Below are 21,844 nucleotides of genomic sequence, written 5' to 3'. Positions count from 1 at the left end.
CATAGGACTGAGGTTCAGAAGGATGCTCCACTTTTGGTTTAATATATCATGGAAGTGGAGACTGACAACAAGCAAACTGTGTGTGAACAGGGTATGTGGGAGTCCCCTTTCCTTTCCAGCTCACTCCCTCTTTCATTGCATTCACTTCTTAAACAAGTCAGTGTGCCTAACGCCTTCTTTGGTAAGGAGTAAAGTCAATAACTTGCTTCTAGGCTTTTCTCGTGGGGAATCTACTTGGTTAATGATGGATTCACTCCCATTCAACGAATCAGAATTTTAGCGAAGACATGCCATTTTCCTAGCCTCATTGATCTATCCACTGTGTTCTCATTTGGAAAAGGATAATTTTAGTGGCATTGCCTCCCAAAATAAGTATTTCATCTTGCCTCTCTAATGAGCTGAATAAGCTTATTTCTTTTTCTTTGTGACCTGCTCCTTTGTCATAACTCAAAGTTTTCAAATCTGTCCTCATAACTCAGTTTGCTGTAGAGCAAAGAACTTTATTAACATTTTCCTGCCAGACTTGAAAACAATTAGAGCAGTGACTAGAAGGAGTTAAAGAGGACCCCCCAAACCTTGAAACCAAACAGACATCACAGGGCAGGGATAGCAGGTAAAGTGGTTGCTATAAACACTTTCTCTTGAAAGCTGTGTCTTTTCAATAAACACACTGTAAGGCCCTAGCAAAATATTTCCAGTTGCCTTCATGGGTGGTGCAGTGCTGGAAGCTGTTAGCTCGTGCTCAGTTAAATTTCAAATGTCAGAGCTCATTAATAGTGATTTTAGCCAAAGACAGCTTGTAAGGAGCTGTGCAAACTTAACTTCCTCAAATAAAATGAGAAGAAAGATGACCATTTAACATTGCTTTTCCTCCCCCTGCTTTCTTCACCTCCGCTCCGAGTTTGTTTTTGGTTTTATTGACAGTAGGTTTCAAGTTTATACTCAGCATTTCCCTTAATTTGCCTTGTCCTTTTATCCCCGCCTTGGGAAACAGGCCTATTATAAAGGTGTTGCGATGTTTCTTTGAGTTTTAGGAGGAGCGTTCTGTCTGTTTGAAGCGGGCCTGGAGGAGTCTGTGAAAGTGTGGAGGCAGAAGGTTCAGCTTTTGAGAGGGAAACACACTGTGATATGATTATGTGTTCAGATGCCGTTCTCAGCCTTGTCTGAGTACAAATGTAAAAGGAAATTCTGTTTCCACAATGAGGATGTTTCAAATTAGAGTATTAATACAAGGAAGCACCCCAATTATTTGTAGTCTAGCCAGTTCTCACTGCTGTGGTTACCTGGAAAATTCAATGAAAACACACATTTTTTTAAACCTGGTCTGAATTTCACTGAGGCGTGAAATTTTATGACAAACTAATTAATAACTGAGCTACCACTTACAAATTCAACATCAACTTGGACTCCCTTTTGACTATGGGTTTTGCTAACAGCACACTTTACTGCACACCCTTCCTGAATCTGGCAAAGGCTCCCTGGGCACCAAGGAAGCAATGCCCAGGATTTCAGCATGTATGCAAAAGGCTGAAAGAACCAGGGCAAATGCCTCAGAGGTGGTCCGGGCGTGGATATCCTAGAGCCTCTCTTACAAGTTTCCTCATTTTCCTGAGGAACTTGAGCTTGGGCTGCACGGAAATTTTTGTGTGACTGCAATCCTGTAGAGGTGGGGTGAAGTGGGAAGAACACTTCGGGTGAGTGGTGATCAGGGGTTTCTTCTGAGGATCTATGGCTGTTCCTTCACGGGGGCAAGCCTGGGTCCCAAGCAGAGGTTCATGAGTCCTGTGGCTTTTTTCCATTTTTCACTGAAATAAGGGAATTTTACTTTTTCCCACCTAATGATTTGTTGGATTTTTAAAGAAGTTGATTAATTTGGGTCAATACTGCTATGTTAAACAAAGGTCATTTATTGTGAACTGCCCACCATCTTGAAATTAAAAGGAATCTCGTTACAGTCTCTAAATGCATGTGAATTCAGGTGTTGTTTGTAGGTTTCACTGATCTTTGGCTCACAGATAAAGGCTTTAATCGTATGGGATCGTGTTGAGTAGGCTGCATTGTTCAGAGTGTTAAAAGTTGGCATGGTTTCTTTTTAAAAGCCATGTGATTATATATTTATGGATGTAGAATTGTAACCTGGGAAGTATTCCTAAGAATACTGTATTTTAGCTTTTATCTTCTCTACTTTCTCTTACAAACATCCAGAATGTGCCCTTCTACAAAAGAAACGAGCCATGTGTGGCGTTGTAAGTGTTGGCTTGTATGGTGGTTTCTTCCAGATGGTGAGCTTCCTGACAGCAAGGATTGTGGTATTGATCATTTTATCCTTGGGGCCTAGCACAGTACCTGTCTCAATGAACATTTGTTGGTTGAATGTAATAAAACTTCATTAACTGATACACTAACAAGCTTGTAGATGAAATATTTAACTTAGGAGAAAAATCAGTTTTATGGACTCGAGCATGTTAATCATTTGCATGCAAACAAAAGCTGCAAATTGCAAATAAGAGCTGTCCGTTTATTAAAGCAGGAGTGGAGGCACTGGGGGCGGGCAGGCACAGTGCCAGCAGTGTGAGTTGTGCCTTGATAAATAGTCGCATATTCTGCAGTCTTTTCAGAAACACTACATAATCTTAACAGAGACAAAGAAATTGTTAAAATTTCAGGCAAGAAAAGGCTTTATGATGTTATTATAGTCCACTGTTTGTTGGCTGCATGTTCCACATAGCTGGTCTAATAATTAATTTGGTCTAATTAACTTGGAAGTCCCTACTGTATGACAGGGACTGTGCCAGTGGTTTGTAACACACGGGTGATTCCGATGTAGTCCCTGAATCGCCAGGAGAGAAGGGGGATATGCACAGGTGTGACCATGCTATGTGTAGGAGACAGTGCGGCTTTTGGAATAGTTTGAGAGTGGTGCCTATTGTAGTGGGGGAATGGGAGGAGCAGGAGATGAGACTAGGGAGATAAATCATGGGGTTGGGGTATGAACTTACCTGAATTTATTTGGAATGTATTCTCTCGTCACTGGGAATCAGCTCTCTTGTAAGTTCCATACCTGTGTATTCTAAGTGTGTGAGGGGGGCAGGCCAGGTGTGTGTGTGTGTGTGGGGGGGGGGGGGAGGGTGGGGAAGAGAGGGAGACAAACAGAAGGAAAATGGAAGGATGTGTGCAGAGTGGAAGCAGAGAGACCACATAGGCCATTGCATTCAGTGGCCATTCGTTTAACTTTAATTAATTAATAATCAATCCATTGATTCATTCCTATATTCATTCAATAAGTAGTCTTAAAAACCTGCTGTCCAAGTGTTGTGCTAAAGTCTAGATGTACAAATAGACCTGCTCTCTGCCCTTATGGAGCCTGTAGTCTAGAAGAGGCAAGTGAGAGATGGGCACCTCCTGTAGCCCCACACACAGAGAAGAAAACATGAAATGAGGCATCTAGGAGGTGAATGGACATGGTGTAGTGACCTATTGGCTGTTGCGGGTGAAGGGCAGGAGGACTGTAGGCGATGATATTTTTGGTAACTCTGTAAACTTAGTGGATAGCAGTGTCATTAAGTAATATTTCAGGTATGGATGGCGGAGTGAGTTTGTGAGAAGGGAAAAATGATGCAGTTTCACATATGCTGAGTGCTCCATGTAACATACCAATGGAGGTTTGCAGCTACTAAGAGTTTAGGAGGGAGTTCAGGGTTTGAGAAACATATCTGAGTGTTGTTACAGGGTAGATAGATGGTGAAAGAGGCCAAGGCAGGTGGTGAAAGTACACAGGAAGAATGTGCAGATGAGAAAGGATGAGGAAGCTTGGGGCCTGCCTTGTCTTGAACCCCAACTCATGGGGCCCATGGCATTGCAGCTGAAACAAAAGAAATTCACGGACTATGAATCCTGTGGAGAAAAACGGCAAGCAGCTTCTCTCTCAAGGGGAGAAAAAGCCTCTGCCCTTGCTTCGATGAGCTTTTATTGTCTTTCTGGGCACATTACATGAAGGTCCTCATTAACTATGCACAGGTTCCCAAGAGGTGGTTACCGTTTACAGAAAACAAAGGAGAGGATGCTGGTAGTCACATCACAGAAGAGGGATATTTGCAAATGAAAAGGCAAGGTTGGTTGAATGGGTTACACTTGTTCTTGGAAGGTTTAGTGTGGTTTTTAGGAAGTTACTTTGCAGTAAATATTTGCTGCAATTCAGGGTGAGGGAGTTTTTTTTAGCAAAGGCAAGACTCAAAGCAGCCTAGGCACATTGCAGGCGTGATTCCCCACAGGAGGACCTATCCGTGGGTGTGGGTCCTGTGCATCGGACCTTGTTTTCCACTGGGAGCTGGGCCCACGCCACGCAGAATGGTCTCTGCCTACACTGCCTGCCAGTGTCTGTGGGATGAACAGAGGATGCTGATCCCTGCCCGTGTGTTCTAGATCACGCCTCTCTTATTTCCGAAGCATTTAATGTCATCAGTGACCCTCTTTCCCTTTTCTTAATTTTCTATTTCTCTTGTTCAGTTAGCTCACCTTCCTCAGGATATAAACTGTTTAATCCTAAACAAAAAACTCCAAACTTCCCCTTTACAGTTCCCCCTATAGCCCCCTTTACAAAGTAACTGAGCTCTCTCTTCCCTTCACAGCCTTGCTTATTGAAAGGGTAACACCGCTGGCACTTCAAGTTCCTCTTCTCTGGCCTTTCCTTCCCTCAGGTTTCTCAGTGTGGGCAGCCTGTCAGCATTGAAATGTCCCCAGTCACAGTCTACTATGACCTCCTACTAAATAAGGACTACTTTTAAGTCCTTATAACCTGCTTTTGAATGTGTTAGTCTTGATGGGCACTAATAATCACTTAACTCCACTTCAGTCCAAGGAGATTTTGGAGTCTCAAACTTGTGTTCAATTTTTAAAGACACTCCCACCCCCAGATAGATCAGAAGGCTGTGGTGGGAATGGTTATTTCTCTCTTCTATCCATCCCCTTCCCCTCTAGGAGTTGGCCTGTGGGAGGGAGGGTTGGGGTGATAGGACCCATTACATGTGGCAGGTATAGCAACAAGGCAACAAGTGCACCCTGGGTGGGAGATGTGTAATTCTTGGCTCTCTCATACGCCTTTCCGTGAGTTCATCAGAAACCCTCCTGCTGAGGTCTTTGGCCTACAACTCTCTCTGAAGTGGCTGGCCCATTGCTTTTTTGGTGTGTGTGGGAGGATTTGTTCTCTCCCAATAGCCCAGTCTGCATCTTCAGAAAAATTTCTTTTTTTAATCCTCACCTGAGGATATGTTTATTGATTTTAGAGGGAGAAGAAGAGGAAGGGAGAGAGAGTGAGAGAGAGGGAGAGAGTGAGAGAGAGACATCAGTGAGAGAAACATTGATTGGTTGCTTCCTGTATGTTTCCTGACTGGGGATCAAATCTGAAACCTAGGTATGTGCTTTGACCGGAAATTGAACCTGCAGCCTTTTGGTGTGTGGGATGACACTCCAAGCAACTGAGCTACCTGGCCAGGGAAAGAAAAATTCTTTTATATCACCATGAATTTGTTCCCTTTGAGGGAGCTCACATCTTTCTGTCTCCAGCAGTGACATGTAGCTTGCTTCCAAACTGTGCCCTCTCTTCCTCTGCTGCTGGGGAGGGGCAGCTCCAGACATAGTCTCTTGTCTTTAGACTTCCATGGTGTGGATTAAGTGCTAATGCCTTTTCCATTAAGCTCTTCCATTTGTTCTCTTGAATCCTCTCTCATTTGGTTTAAGTGAGGTGGAAGTGGAGATACAAAACATAGCAAAACCCCAGTGGAAGCAGCAAGGGGAAGGGAGGGGACACTAACCAAGGCTTCACAGAGAAAGGGGGATGACTTGACTTTTGAAGACTGAGCAAGCCTTCGCCTGATGGAATGGAGTTGAAAGGTCTTCTAGATGGAGGTAATCGAGATAACTTCCATGAATGCAGGCATGGGCATGTGAAATAGCAGAGCGTCTGGGGAACTACAGGTGATTTCTGTCTGGTGCCACACGAGGAACAGGTGAGTAGCGTGGAGAGGTGAACAGAGACGGGAGCTCAGAGAGCTGTGGGCACGCAGAAGCCAAGTGGACAAACCCACACTCCACAGAGTAACAAGGTGACTATAGATGCAAAGGGTTCTCTTCTTTTTAGGCTTTCCTCTCTTTGTCTACTGGTAGGACTTTGAAAAGTCCATTTAACCTCCCTGGGCTCCAGTGCTCCTACCTAAAAAAATGAGACTGGATGCTCTAAAATTCCTCAATTCCAAATGAGACTCTAGAGAAGCGTTGAACTAGAGGGGTAAGTTTAATGTTTTCCCTGCTAGTTTAGTCTAGGTGGTTAGGAACCCAACAAAGTTAGTGATTTAAGGGCAAAGAAATATGTTTTGTTTTCCAATTTTTTAATAGTGATAAAGTATGCATAACATAAAACTTACCATTTTAATGCTATTTAAGTGTATAATACAGTAGCATTAAATGCATTTGCATTGTGTATTGACCACTGTCTATCTTTAGAACATTTCCACTGTCTCACACTGAAACGTTATACCCATTAAATGCCAATTCCCCATTCTCCTACTCCTAGCCCCTGGCAAGCTCCATTCTACTTTCTGTTTCTATAAATGTGACTACATAGGCAACTCATTCAAGTAGAATAATACAATATTTGTCATTTTATTACTGACTTAAATCTCTTAGCATAATGTCTTTTGGTTCATCCATGTCAGAATTCCCTTCCCCTTTAGGTTGAATGATATTTCATTGTATGGATACACCACATTTTGTCCATTCATCTGTGATGGACGCTAGCTGCTTTTGCTTTTTGGCTATTATCAATAATGCTGCTATAAACGTGTGTACAAACATCTGTTTGAGTCCCTGCTTTCAATTTTTGGGGTATATACCCAGAAATGGAGTCATTGGAACATATGGTAATTGTATGTTTAATTGTGTGAGGAGCTGCTGTACTCCTCACAAAATTGGCTGCACCATTTCGTATTCCTACCAGCAATGCACAAGGGTTCCAAGGTATTCATACCAGCAATGCACAAGGGTTCCAACTTCTCCATATTCCTACTAACACTTGTCATATTCTGTCTTTTAAAAAATAATAGTCATATTAATGAGTGTGAAGTACTATCTCATTGTGGTTTTGATTTTCATTTTCCTAATAATTATTAATGTTGAATATCTTTTTATATGCCCATTAGCCATTTGTGTACCTTCTTCAGGGAAATATTTATGTATTCCAGTCCTTTGCCCATATTTTAACAGGGTTTTTTTGTTGTTGTTGTTTTTGAATTATAGGAGTTCTTTATATATTCTAGATATTAATACCTTATCAGATACATGATTTAAAATATTTTCTTTCATTGTATGGGTGGTCTTTTCACTCTATTTTGATACACAAAAGTTTTTAGTTTGATGAAGTCTAATTTATCTATTTTTTCTTTTGTTTCTATGCTTTAGTGCCATATCCAAAAAGTCATTGCAAATCCACTGTCATAGAGATTTCCTCTGTGTAAAAACAAAGAAATAGTTTTATATAAATTATGTTGGCCTAAATTCTACCTTTAAAGTCCAAATTTCTTGCTGAGTCTGCAGAATGTAATGAAGTTCCATTTAATTTCTTCTTTCACCTCCTATCCTTATAAACATGCTTTGGGTACCTTCTTGATCATCTTGGTTGCTTACAGAACCAGGCAAGGTGTCGATGTGGATCTAAAGACAAGGACTACCTTGTCTTTAAATGTTTTCAATATGTTCAAAAGATTTTAAAAAATGTTTTAAACTAAATAAAGTTTAGGCTTTGGTCTGCCCACACGAGAAACTTACAGACTTGCAGATTAAAAACTGCACTTCCACCCCCATTTGTTGAGTAGAATGGGAAAGAGAAGGGAGTATGAGAAAAGTGCTTTCTTCTTCAGGTGATTGATAGACAAAGTGATTTTTTCCTTCATTTTCTAAAACAAAACCAAAAACTTCCCAGAGAAGGGAAACTTCATCTGGAGAAGGCGATGCCAGAAAAGTGCCAAGTTTAAGAAATGGGCATCACAGAAAACTGCACCATAAGCTTGATAGCTTTTTCATGGGATCTACTGACATGGCTCATACCTACCAGAGTGCATATTGAGTCATCTTGTAGTAGTCACTCCAGTTCACACTTGTGAAAGAGATGTTGGAACAGATATCTAAGCTTTCATTAACCCTGAAGTAATAGAGGGACTTATTGAAAATTATACCTTTTCCCATTGGAAAAATAGAAAAAGAAGTTTCTTTCTTTTTTTTTTTTTTTAAGGAAATACAGAGCCAACATGAAAAATGACTCCTCAGCAAGTTGAGGAACTGATTTCCAGGAGAGGAATCATTCCTTAATGTTGGGAGAATTCTGCAGAAAGGCATTTTGTTTGTATTCTGAGAGGTGTTGTGTCCTCTGATAAGCCTCCAATATTGCTCATTGAATTAATCCAGCCTTGAGACCCTACATAGCTGATTACTGTTGCTTTAAGTCTTGTTTCACAGGAGCCTTTCTGGCTTTTACTTTTACGTTGCCAAACTTGGAGCCTCTTGGCGATAACTATGCCTGTGGATTCTTTAGTATCTGCCAAGGGTTTTGAGTTTTCTGCCTTTAAAGACATATAATATGGACAGTTTTTCAAGTGTTTGTATAAACCATGTGTATATGTTATGTACATATGTTTATACATTGTGTGCATTTTATAAGATGAATTCCAGGTGACTGCAAAGCAAACGATTAAAGTACTTTTTGGTATCTGGAAATTATATTGAATTTTATGTATTTTTGGAAGGGCTTTGGAAAATTTTTTGCTTTATGGGGTTTCCTCTGAAGAACTTACTAGAAAAGCAAATGCATATTGTCTTTAAATCTTATTTATTAGCAAAGCAATAAATTAGATATATACATATTTTAGGAACAGCTTAAAACATACAGCTTTGATATACTAAGTAAATGGCAGTTGATTTTTGGATTTTTTTAAAATCATGGGAATATTTAAATTATATCACCACCTGCTTGTCACCCCTACCCATGCTAATAACTAGTATATGAAAATTTGGAAAAATAAAACATATATTTTCCATCATGTCAAAATGGCATGTGGTTTTGATCCTGAGAATGGAGAGTTTCCATCACACGGCCCTATCTGAGATCTCTGGGCCTATTTCCTCCTTTGCCTGGACTGCTGTTACTGGTAGTTGGTGTTATTCAATTATCTCTACATTTGAACCTTGGTGTTTACCTCTAATGTCACTCAAGTCAGTAGATGATTCATTGCATCTGGAACCTATAAACAGGGTTTGGCAGAAAAAGGACAATGTGTGGCAGATGCATTTGGAATAAAGAGAACAATGCATTTGAAACTGGGCCCTAAGAGCTTAGAAATTCAATTATACATTCATGGAACGAGGATAGGTACCACAGTGCCTGGCCCATAGTGCGTGCTCAGTGAATGTTCATAAAGATTGTTGTGATGATTTTAATAAACACATCCTGTATATACAAGAAAGGCATCTGCACTGCAGTGGACAGGCAAGCTTCCTAAATTATGGATTCTTGAGATTTCATCTCAGCTCTGAAACACATCATTTAATCTTTCTGAGTTTCCTTATTCCTCATGTAGGGCTGATAACTTTGTGATACTTCAAAACAAATAAACTTTTGCATTATCAAGTACAAGATAATACATGTGTGAATGCTTCCTGATAAAACATGATGCTACTTTGATATCAGGAGATCTAAAAACATAAATTAAAATTTCCTTTCTCTTCCCTGAAAGTATATTAATCCCTGCTCTGAAGCTTAAAAAACGAGGGGAAAGTTATTCAGTCAAGGCCAGTGAAGATACCAGGTACAGGATGGATTTCTCTCATTTCTGAGCTTGGTTTTTCTTTGCAAAACATTGAAGCATTGCCCTTTAGTTTGTGTAGGAAATAAAAAAGGACCTTCTTTTCCCCTCTGGAAGCAATGGAAGCAGAAGAGTAGTGCTATTTAAACCAATTATATTTAAATAACCATTCTCAGAAGTAGAGTCAGAATGCGGGCTTTTAAAAGTTCTTATTATCTCCCAGGGGACATATGTCATGGCTGTATTCAGGATCCGGGAGCTTTTGTATTTCTTCAGCCTAAAGAGAGAGGTTGTGAAGATTTTGCAGTCCTGTTGAATTTGCTGTTAGTCTTAGCTCTTCCTGAGCAAATTAAAGGTCCATATCAGGTCTTAATTTAAACTTCTTGGCACCATAAATTTAAGAATTCTATGTTACATGTCCTGTGGGTGGGGAGTCAGTTATGCAGTGAGAGAATCTGACTCACATTGCCAACCCAACTTGACCTTTTTGTTCCCTCCCCTTTTGAGCAGTAACTTCAATGAAGGGAGGAAAAAACAGACAATGGTTTACTAGAAAAATTGCTACCCAAAGAAGGCCACTGTGGTGGCATATTTATTTTCTATTGCTACATAACAAGTAACCACAATCTTAGTGATTTAAAACAATGCCCGTTCATTATCTCACAGTTTCTGGAGGTCAAAAGTCAGGGTATAAAGTATCTGGGATTTTTGATCAAGGTCTCACATGGCTGACACCTTGATGGCTACATTTTCATCTGGAGTTCAAGGTCTTCCTTAAGGCCCATTTAAGTTGTTGGCAGTCTGTTCCTTTCAGCTATAGGACTGAGATCCTTGTTCTCTTGTTGGCTTGGGACTATTTTCAGCTCCTAGAGGCTGCTCTTGGGTCCTAGCCACATGGTCATCCACATAATGCAGCAGTTTGCTCCTTTGAAGGCCAGTGGGAGTATCTCTTAAGGGCTCGTCTGAATAGGTGAAGTCCATCTTCCTTTTGATTAACTGAAAGTCAGCTGATTTCTGAATTTAATTACACCTGCAAAAGTCCTTCACCATTGCCATACTGAGGCCTTAACAAACATCTCACTGCATCAGCAGGAAGGCTACAGGGCTAATTATATGTAATCTTGGGAGTGATTCTCCATGGTGTACACTGGCTGTACTCCTTAAAAAGGAAGGGGATTGTGTCAGTGCACATACAATAGGGGGACAGAAATCCTGGGGAGTATCTAAGGGTTATGTTTAATGCAGGTAGTATGCTTACATTTGGGGATTTGGGAAGGTCTCTGGACACAGCCTTTCTGAAAGGAAAGATTCTCTTGGAATTGCCATGAGCCTGTTCCACATTTTCTCTCCAGGAGAGTCCTGGGTTCTCCTGGAGAACCAAGGAATGGAAACACTCTGAATCATTTCTGTTCCTAGAGGCTTTACTTAGGCTGTTTGTTTTAGGGTTTGAGTTTTGGGATGGCCTCCGGGGAGCTCACTCATCAGGGGTCTACATTCTTAGTAGTATGCCCATCTCTACATCTAGTATTTCTCAAAGCCGGGATGCGTCTGATGCTAACACAAAGATTGGGGGGAAAGTTACTTTGTCTGGTTTGGATCTTTGGACCCAAGGAATCGGTGTGAAGTCGCCTCAGTCCCAGAAAAGTGTTGTCAGTTCCTTGCCCCTGTGAGCTGTGTGCATGATTCCCCAAAAGAGGCAGGAAAAGGAGAAAGGGGGAGGGAACAACTAAGGGCAACCCAATTTGTTTGTGTTAATCAGAGACCTACCCTCTTTCCTAATTGATTGTTCACTACAAAGTAGCTTCATGATTTTTTATCCTGGGAGCTAAATGTAATCAACTTTTGTGTGTTTTTGTAAAAAAAGCAACAACATTTTTTTTTTGCCCTTGAGGAGATCATTATTTCTATTGTACGAAGATGGTAGCCCAAACATTAAAAGTAATTAGAGCAGATGGCAGTGCATACTTCTATTGTAAAATACACTGATGCTTAAAAACTGGTTTTCGTTCTTTACCTTCCTCCTTTTCTGTCTGCAACCACATATTCATTGTGCTTCCCTTTAGGTATAAAGAGGAGGAAAAAGGAGAAGGAGGAAAAAAAGCTTCCCCTGGTGTATAAAACTGAGGAGCTGTCAAAGGTTCATAGCAGGGAGAGCGCACTCCCGTGTATTCAATCACTAAAATTAAGTGTTTTCGAAGGCGGTGCAGTCATGGGTCCATTGCATGGGGAAATAACACGCTGTAGTCCATCACTAAAAATGTTAACCTTGTCTCTTACTAGTGACTGGGAACAGAAACATGTGCTCCATGCTCGCTGGTTAAATGGCAGTGTGTCAGTTCTGTGGAAAAGGCTACCATGTATCTGTCAATCTTCTGATTTGGTTCAGTGTGTGTATGTGTGCATGCACCTGTGTGTGGCACGCATGACACAGGCCCACATTTCCACTTCTGTTTATGTTGCTTTCAGAGACCTGCTCTATTGCTTACTGGAAAATGGTAATTCAACCAGTTTCCAGAATTTCATGTATATCCTTTACTAAAATGTTTTTACTTACTGGTCCTCAAACTCTTAAGTAGCTGCTTAGAATTATCTGTTTTTAATTACAGATAGTTTCATTTTGAACCTGAGCAAATTATAGATAACTGGACAATTCTGAGTGATAATATGAATTGGAATATACCTGGAAGCAGCAAACTTTTTCTGTAAAGACCAGATAGTAAATATTTTAGGGTTTTCAGGCAATATAGTCTCTGTCACAGAGAGCAGCCATAAACAATATGTAAATGAATGCTTAAAACCATATTCCAATAAAACTTTATCAGAACATTGGGTGGGCAAGGTTTAGGCTGTAGTTTGCTGACCCTGTTATATACTAGTGGATATGTTACATGATTCTTTTCTCTATGACATATGAAGAATTGAGGCCTTTATGCAGTAGGATAGAATGAATGTCCCACTGCATTAGCAGGAAGGCTATAGGTCTGCACAGTGTTATTTCCTTCATGCTGGCCACTCTGTCTCTGTGTCGACCCCTCAACACTACAAGTGGGCTCCTTCCTCAGGCTCTTCCCCAGACAGCCTCTGGCTCACCCTCTGTGTCTCTGCGCCAGTCCTTCATCAGAGGTGCAGTCCCTGATCACTCAATTTAAATAGCTCCTCCCACCCTGGCACTTGTGATTCATTTCACTCTGCCTTTTTTTTTCCCCCAGAGCACATTGTTTGTTTTATGTATTTGACTATAACTTTTCTAAAGTATAAGCTCCATGAGGTCAGGGATTTATTTTGTTTTGTGCCTAGCCAATGCCTAGTGGGTAGTGATTTGTCAGTAAGTATTTGTTGAATTCACAGACCCATTGTTTTCATTGTTCCAGGCAAGAAAAGAGTTTGTGATTATTAGGTGAGATAATATCTGTTGAGTGCATTCAAAACTGTTAGCCATTATTATTTTATTTAAAATTTTATTCATTTTTAGAGAGAGGGGGAGGTGGGTAGAAAAAGAGGAAGAGAAACATCAATGTGAGAGAGAAACATCTATCAGTTGCCTCTCATAGGCGCCCCATCCACGGACCAAACCCACGACCTAGGTATGTGCCCTGTCTGGGAATTGAACTGACAACATTTCCCTTTGTGGGATGATGCCCAACCAACTGAACCATATAGGTCAGGATGTGTTAGCCATTATTAGTAATTTTAAAAATTAAAACCATTTAAAATTTAAGCAGAGAGGATAATATGTATGTTTTTCAGTTGTTAGTACTAGTGATGCTGTAAGTATATTATCTAGCTGTTTTTATCATTTTCTCCAACAGGTGAAATAATATTCAGGCTTATAATTCAGAACAGACATTTTTGGAAGAGATTTAAAGACTAAAATGGAGGAGAAGATAAAGAAAGTCTCTGTAAATTTGTTTTGTCTGTAGACTGTAATAGTCTCCTAAAACTCATGAGCGCTAACATAACTTACCTGTGTGAAACACTAGGCTCATATCAATATTCTCTGAGAAATCACAGAGTTTAAGATGGGAACAGAACTGAAGATAAGATAGTGAATCGCCTGGTTTTCTAATGGGGACAAAGGGTACATTTGAATTAGGCACGGGTCTTCTGCAAAAGGCATTGTTGACATTTCTTTGAGTAGTCCACATGTTGGGCAATCTGGAAGGACTTTCTCACGTTATCTCGTAACTGCTAAAGGTTTATAAGCACCAAAAAAAGAAAGTGATCACTTAGAGCCAGCACGAGCTCAGTAGGAACAAATTATGCCAAACTAATTTAATTTCCTTTTTGTTCCCTAAGGAGTTATTAGATTATAGGTCAGGGGCTCTATTTGTAATCTTGGATTTGTAGATGTTTGACTTTTCTAAAATGAGCAATTTTTTTTTTGTTTTATAATCAGCTAAAATGATCTCAAGTCTGTGTTAATTTATCCGTGGTGTCCAGATTTTTTTCTTAAAGGTGATTAATGTACCGGATTTCATCTGTAAGGCAGTCTCTACCAGGGTCAGCCATGTAATCCTCTGAACTCCCATAGCACTTGGGTTATGCCTTTAATTTTTGAATTAATCATGCTTTATATTAATTATCTTGGTATTTGTCTTTTTCTCAATGAGAACATGAGCACCTTAAGACAAAGATGAGGTCACGTGTATCTGAGAGAGAGATGCCTTTACATTATTAGTTCAGAAATAAAAGATTTGGGATTTTAAGTGGCTAACAATTTTAATATCACCCAACATTATAATGCTATTATTCAAATAGCTAGGACTATTAGTTGGGAGAGCAAATGTTATTTGATAAATGATGTGATGATAGTTAACTATTTGGGGGGAAAAACAAAAGCTAAAAACAAAAAATGGGAAACTACCTTCCAACATAAATTCTTAATTAAGTGAGGATTAACATGCAAATATAAAACCTACAGATCAAGAACATACAAGTGATGTTTATGTAAGAATAAAAAAGGGCTTCCTATGTATAAACTAACAGAGGATGTCACAAAAGAAAAGATCGATGTTTGATTTCATAAAAATTAAAAACATTTATATGTCAAAGAGCACTGAAAGAAGTTAAAAACAATGATCAGTTTCTTATCAAATAATTTTAGTTATTAAAATGATATTTTAAATTATGGCATAGTGACTATGAACCCGAGTAAGAGTGGACCATTCATTCACTCAAACATATTTTTGGGGTGCCTACTACATACCAGACATTGTTGTATGTACTCGGGATACAGCAGAAAACCAAGGAGCACTCATGAAACATTGCACTGGGGGTTGACTGACTATGAACAAATATATCATGCTTCAGCAATGGTAAGTGCTTTGGAGTAACAAAGCAGCATAGGGGTTGAGAGAATGTCTGTGACAGGGACCTGTCTTTTCCTGTTTTCAAGGCTCTCATGCTGAAGAAGAAGGCATTCTGGTGAGGTGTCAAAACAGTTCTTCCTTGTCTTTGTCATCCAGGAAACACTGTGACAAGAGAGATGCTCGTATTCTACCTCCTCCACCACCCCAGCCTATCACAAAAAGGTCTTTGCCTGGTGTTGCAACTTGCTGATCAATGACTTCTTTCAAGATAACTCTGGTGGTGTTGCTAATACATTTAAGGTGACGTGTGAGATTTGCAGACACTGCACATTTCCTGAAGTTCAGAGAAGTGCTGACATGCAATAAGAAGAAAACAAATTGCATAAGCTTCCTAGCTGAGGCGGGAGAGTTTTTGCTCGTATGTTCTTTTCTTTTTTGGTTTATTTGGGCTTTGGTTTTTTGGTTTATACTGAGGTAAAGATGAGGGCATGTTCTGGATAATTCTTAAACCTCCATTTCCACACCCACCTCCATATGCCCATGGGGAGATGATTTTCTTCATCTGCAGAATGGTAGTGAGTGATTTGTTTATCGCAAAGGAAGAAACTAAAGCTGGAGGCCGAATGCCTTGAGAACTGGAGTGGAAAGGGTTTAAAGCGTACTCATTGGGAGTGAAACCTATGTTGACCTGGCAGCTGGGCAGAGGACACAGAACGTGGCTCTCACCAAAAACATTGTATTGGTGTCAACTGATAGGCTTTCAACTATATTGACAAGATGTCTTTTACCAATACTGTTAGCATTTTTGTTTTGCTTGATTGGATCAAAGTGATAGGATTTGGAGGATAAAGATGTTGGAAAGTGAACCATCCCCAGTGTTTCATGGGGCATTGCCCTGGGTAGGCAGTAATATTATCAGTGTGTCAACTCTGAAAATGTAACAGAGCTGAAATTCTTATGATATATGATGGATTCACTGACAAATTGTAATTATGGAGATACATTGTTCTTCTACTTCCCCAGGTAGCTGTTAGATAGTTGAGGATGTGTGAATTTTCGAGGACTTCAGTATTTAGTCAATCATGTACTAAAGCATGAATCATCAATAAAATTGTATACGTTTCAAGGTACCTTTATTATACAAAGGAAAAATTGGGGTGTAAGAAAGCTTAGGTTAGTGGATGGAGTGCGGGCTGCGAACCAAAGTGTCACAGGTTTGATTCCCAGTCAGGGCACATGCCTGGGTTGCAGGCCATGGGCCCCAGCAACTGCACATTGATGTTTCTCTCTCTCTTTCTCCCTCCATTCCCTCTCTAAAAACAAATAAATAAAATCTTTTTTTTTTAAAAAGAAAGCTTAGGTTTCTTGAAACTTAATGCTTTATAGTTTTGAATCTACTACACTGACTAGAGAAAGCTAAGGTGAAAAAAATCGGTAGAAGATTTCATAGGAAAACTGAGTCTGAGTCTCAGGTTTTAATTTCCTCATCATTTGGTTTAAATTTAAATAGAGTCTGAAAACACAGCAAGGAATATGAAAAGATACGGGCCAAATCCAATGCATGAGGAGAACTAGGTGATATAGCATTTATAAGTATTATAGGCCTTATCGCCTATTTGTCCACCAATTGTGTCAGGAAAGTGTGCGTGTGTGCCTCATTGTGTGTATTATCTATAAAATGTGTGCATGTGGTTGGCAGGTAGATGATTCATTTAAGAAATTATGTCATTGATTTTTATTGTGCACTTATTATGTGCCAGACACTTTTTAGGGGATCGGGAATATAGCAAAAACCAAACAAAGTGTCTGCTTTCCATTTGAATAAGCTCAATATATGATAAATACATAAGGAATTATATGATATGACCCCTGAGTGAAGCAGTATTAGGGGAGAAGGAGTGATTGCAGGTATTGTTTTAATAAGGAGACAAGTCAGGAGGTGTTATTTGAGCAGAGACGTGAATGATGTGGGAGAGTGAGCCGTGCAAACATGAGGGGTGTTTTGTGAGGAGTATTCCAGAGGAGGCCACCATGAATGAACAGCTTGCTCTGCGTCGGTCCGTCTGTTTCTACCCCTGTGACCTTTGACACACCAATTAAACTCTTTGAGATTTTGCTTTCTCAATTGTAAAGAGAACATAGCAATAGTAGGCCCTCCTATCTGCTGGGTTGGGGCTGAGTATAGCAGTGTTTGAAGGTTGACCAGCCAGGCCCAAAGGCAGCAAATGATATAGACACTGTTTCAGAATAAGAGAGAACATCTTTAAAATTCACTTAGAGCTAGTGACAGGTATCAGCGCTAACTGTAAGTCATGACTGTTCCCAAACTAATTAATGGAAGATATCATGGAATAGTCTTCCTTCAACCCTCTAATACCTAATTAATGTCGAGTTGCTCCAGATCTTTCCATTGTGATTTCCATCATGAGCCCTGGCTTTCTTTGCATTCTGTAGGTGAGCTATGGGTCTGCCCACCAGGTTAATGTGTCAAATAGAGCCAATGCTGCTGAATTCTTCGGATGTCTCACAGCTTACCCACACATATCATCCCACTTGCTGGTCTTCCTTAAGGCCCTGAAATTAAGGTTTGAAAGAAACTTCCTGGTTCCTTTTGTGGATCTATTCCCCTGCTCTGTAGCCCTTGCCTTGATTTGATCCTCAAATGTTGAAGCAGAAGTGTCCTCTGAGGAGATCAATAACATGGAGGACTCCTGGGCCCACCTTAAACAGCTCTAGGCTGAGAGACACTGTCAACATCATCTTTGAAATGAAGGGACAGGATTTCTCTAAGATCCTGTTGATCTCTAACTGTATAGAAACCCATGCTTTCTAAAATGTCCTTTTATGGTGAACTCAGGGCTGACTTTACCGATGATCTGGTTCACCCTCCTCTGCAACTGACTTGACTACCTCCATCTCATCCAGTCATTTGCACTTCTTCATCACTTTACTCCAGTCCAATCTCCTATTTGCCTCCCTTTCCTCTTTATGGAGTCTGTGGGAGTGAATTAAAGATGATCAGAATGTATACTCCATAGCCTTTTAAGAACACTTTTTGTAATTTTACCTCCCTATACTTAGTGTCAGTGTGAAATGAGAAGAGAACTAGGATTCTCTCCTGCTTTCTGGGTCTAGGGATGGCAGGGTGGGGACATGGTTCGTACAGATCACAATGATGCTTATGTACCTCACCTTCTTCTCCCTGTGGTGCTGGCTGCTTATAACTATATCTTATGCTTTTCTATCTCTTAAATTGAGATGAGTTACTGACTTATATTCTCCTTTGTAGGTGTAGAAAATGAAAAAGATCTAGCTTTTCCTTATCTCAAAGAGTTATTGGTGATTGGGTTGAGTATACAGTTTGTGACTGTTGAGCTGTGCATTAAGGACATGTTCCTGGAAAATCTACTGGTTCTTCTGGCAACACATTTTTCCATTTTTCTCTCTCAGAAATACTCCAGGGCACTATTTGCTGTGTAGGTGTAGTTATTGGTATTATAAACATGCCTTCACTTCCTAATGATCTTCTCCCATCTGCTTCTAACACCTCATGAGAAGACCTTCTAGGCAGTTATTTTATAGGAACTCAGAGTTCGCATTTGGTTGGAATCAGTGTGGGAAGAAGGACTGTGCGGCAAGAAGCACACGCGTGTTGTATGTGTTACTTGAGGGGATCACCTTCTCTATTCTCATTTCATTATATTTATCGCCATTATGTTTGCTTAGCTGCACAAGACACTTAGACATAGCCTCAGCCTCTTGCATGAGCCAAATGCTGCTTGCTATGACTCTAAGTCTCTTATTCTGAAAGACACACACTTTCCACGGGACCATAAGTAGGAAAGCCCAGAGTTCTGAGAGGGAGTCTGAAGCCAGAGGGGGAGGAAGTGTCTCGTCCTCTGGGCTCCTCACTATCTTGTCCCTGCTCCTCCTTCAAAGGTTATGGGCTGTCATCGGCAGTCAACTGGCCTTTCATCTGTGCATGGGCTTTTTCAGCACTGATGCAGCAAGCCCAGAGAGAAAGGCAACAATTCAGTAATATCAAAACAGGTAGGGTGTGGGAGGATGGAGCTAAGCACTTAGAAAGAAGAATGTTCCTATAAAAAAGAGACACTTGGCAGTACAGCCAGTGAAAAATGATACCAATTACATAAAACAAAATGCCACCCATCCTGCAGAACATTTTAATTCTCTCTATTTCAGGCTGTTTATGACTTTTTGTCCAAGACTCAATACACATCTGTAAAAATAAAAAAACGGAATCCATGCCATCTTTTTGGTGGAAGAGGGCTGGTGCTGGGAAGAAAGGGTAAGGAAACCTTACAAGCGTGTCATGGGAGAGTGCCAGAGGCTGGGCACAGAGGCACTTCAGGTGTAACTTTGCTCTCCCGTATTTTTCCTCTTTGATTTAGTTGTATGAGAAAGAGAAGGTGGTTAATTTTATTAAGAAATTTAAAATTATATTTAAATTAATTTTAGTTTAAGGAGTTTCTGTTTCAATCGATCTCCCATACCATCCTGCTTTAAAACCAAACAATGACACTGTTTTCCAGGGCCACGTTTCCTTTCATTTCTGCCAGAGGTGGTCGAGGGCTCGCAGCTGGTTTCCTGGAAGAGCGCCACAAGATGGCGACAACGTCACGGTGGAGAAGGGCCAGTGGCTGCTGCTCGACACCAGCACAAGCATCCTCAACTTCGTGCATGTTAAAGGTCTGTGCAGATTGGAGACCGGTGATGACATCAGTATATATAATCCTATCACTTTTAGGGGGAAGGAAGGAGGCGAATTTTTTGGATAAATTTCAGTACTTATTGACAATTTATTCTTGGACCAAAATGAGATTTTACTATGAAAGGAAGAAGTGGTCATAGGGTTCTAAATGAAAACCCTTTCTATTGACTCTTATAAGCACAGAGTTTGATTAGTTTAATTTTTATATACAAGGAAGTAACTAGTGTTCTCAAAGAATATGCTTTTTTATTCCAGCACTTTGTAGTCATGCTTGTCCAGGGCAGCCCCCACAATATAACAAAGTGCTCTGAAATCAGTTAATGCTGCTGCCTTTGAAATTCCCTGCCAAGAAAGCAATGTTTTCTTGCTTTTACCCTGTTGTGGTTTTGACTTCCTGGTCCCATGGAAAGTCATATAAATAGGCTTCCTTATTGCAAAACCGGCCTCATAGCTCTAGGGTCTGGGAAGTTGGAAAAGACTAAGAATTCAAATTTCAATTCCTTCACCACATCATCAAGTGACTAACCAGCTATTTCACCTCTTTGTTTCCTTATCTGTTAAGTGGGAATAAAAATTATTGCCTATTTCATGGCTGATAGTAACAAATGGTTATCAAAGTGACTCTGTTCACTGGCAAATAAAAATTGCTTGGTCATGGGGAGTGTTGACTTATTGACAGCCATCAGCTGTCTACAGGCTAGCAATGACAAAGGAAAATTATAAATTTAAAGTCTCAGCTCAGAGAAAAGGTACTGTTTGGTGACCTTAAATGGAGACTCTTCCCAAAGGAGTCAAATCTGCTGACGCATGGGATGCCCTTCAGGCACTCAAGAGTTTTTGCCTTATATTAATACCATTTCGGAGATGTTTTCCCACTAAAAGTCCTCAGACTCAGCCTAACTGGCTCTCTGGGTAGCCTATTAGTTTCAGGAAAATGGTCAATCAAGGAATGGTGTGGATAGAGCCAAGGACTAAAGATGGAGAAGAGATGCCAAAGGGATAGTAAAGGGTAAGAGAAAGGCAAGGACCTGCAGAATATACACATGGCCTCTCACTCTTGCAGATTTCAAGAGCTGAGCAACCCAAATACTTGCCTCAATCTGTTACCTTTCAATAGTGATTTTCTTTAATATTCCTGGTTCAGGCAATATTTCACTCCTATACTATTTAGAATAAGTGAGTCTGGTTTGGAAGGGCTGAACCTCAGCCTGTGGAGAGGGAAGGTCTGTTATCTGAAGGATCCTCTGTTTCTCTTAGGAAGTAGGGCCATTGGTAGGAATGTGAAAGCAGTGGACACCTGTTTCTCTATAAATAGGGTACAGGAGTTGTTGGCAGGGAGCAGGGTTGCCTAGAATAAAACTCTGAGATTTTTATCATAGAGATATGGGTCATAGCTTCTAGAAAGAATGAGAACAGGGAAAGGACACAGATCAAATTTAATTCAACAGATGACTCATGAATGCTTGTTAAGTGGCCTGCAAAATCTGTCTGAGATACAAGAAAAAGTGAAGAATAATATTAATGTCAGTAGTGTGTATTATCACTAAACATCCAACAGTGAATCTTGTTGACTGGATTTTCAATATGTATACCATAGATTAATACCTCAGTTGGTACCAATTTAATCCTAATCAACATGATTTTTGCCCCGGACCATTTCAAATGCCGCTTAATTGATTTTCATGCTTCTAATTCTCTGTCTTCCTTCATAGCAGAGTCTCAATTTTTATTTGGTGCAGCAATGTACCCAGATCAATTGCTATATATTCCTGGCCTCCTTTATGGTTAAGAGCTGGCCAGTGAGATACAAGGGGAAATGTGGGGCAGGACATCTGGGAAATTTTCTGAAGTAGAACTGACCCAATAGGAAGCATGTTCTATTTCCTTCTTCTTCTTTGTTGTCTCCTGGAATGTGACTGTGATAGCTACATTTTCAGCTGCCATCTTTGACCACA

General features: G+C 40.2%; 1 protein-coding gene across 2 annotated transcripts in view; it reads left to right on the top strand.

The window, feature by feature from the left end:
• The window catches only part of PKHD1 (PKHD1 ciliary IPT domain containing fibrocystin/polyductin), a 450,921-nt gene that overhangs the window by 102,078 nt on the left and 326,999 nt on the right, over positions 1–21,844 (top strand). For both annotated transcript variants that reach the window (XM_036024228.1, XM_028510816.2), the window contains one exon: positions 19,711–19,867. In XM_036024228.1, coding sequence (XP_035880121.1) covers positions 19,711–19,867 — 157 coding nt within the window. The remainder of the gene's footprint in view (positions 1–19,710; positions 19,868–21,844) is intronic.

The sequence above is a fragment of the Phyllostomus discolor genome, chromosome 4, assembly GCF_004126475.2.
Source record: "Phyllostomus discolor isolate MPI-MPIP mPhyDis1 chromosome 4, mPhyDis1.pri.v3, whole genome shotgun sequence".
NCBI classification, from domain to species: Eukaryota; Metazoa; Chordata; class Mammalia; order Chiroptera; family Phyllostomidae; genus Phyllostomus; species Phyllostomus discolor.
This window is presented reverse-complemented; position numbering and strand designations above follow the sequence as displayed.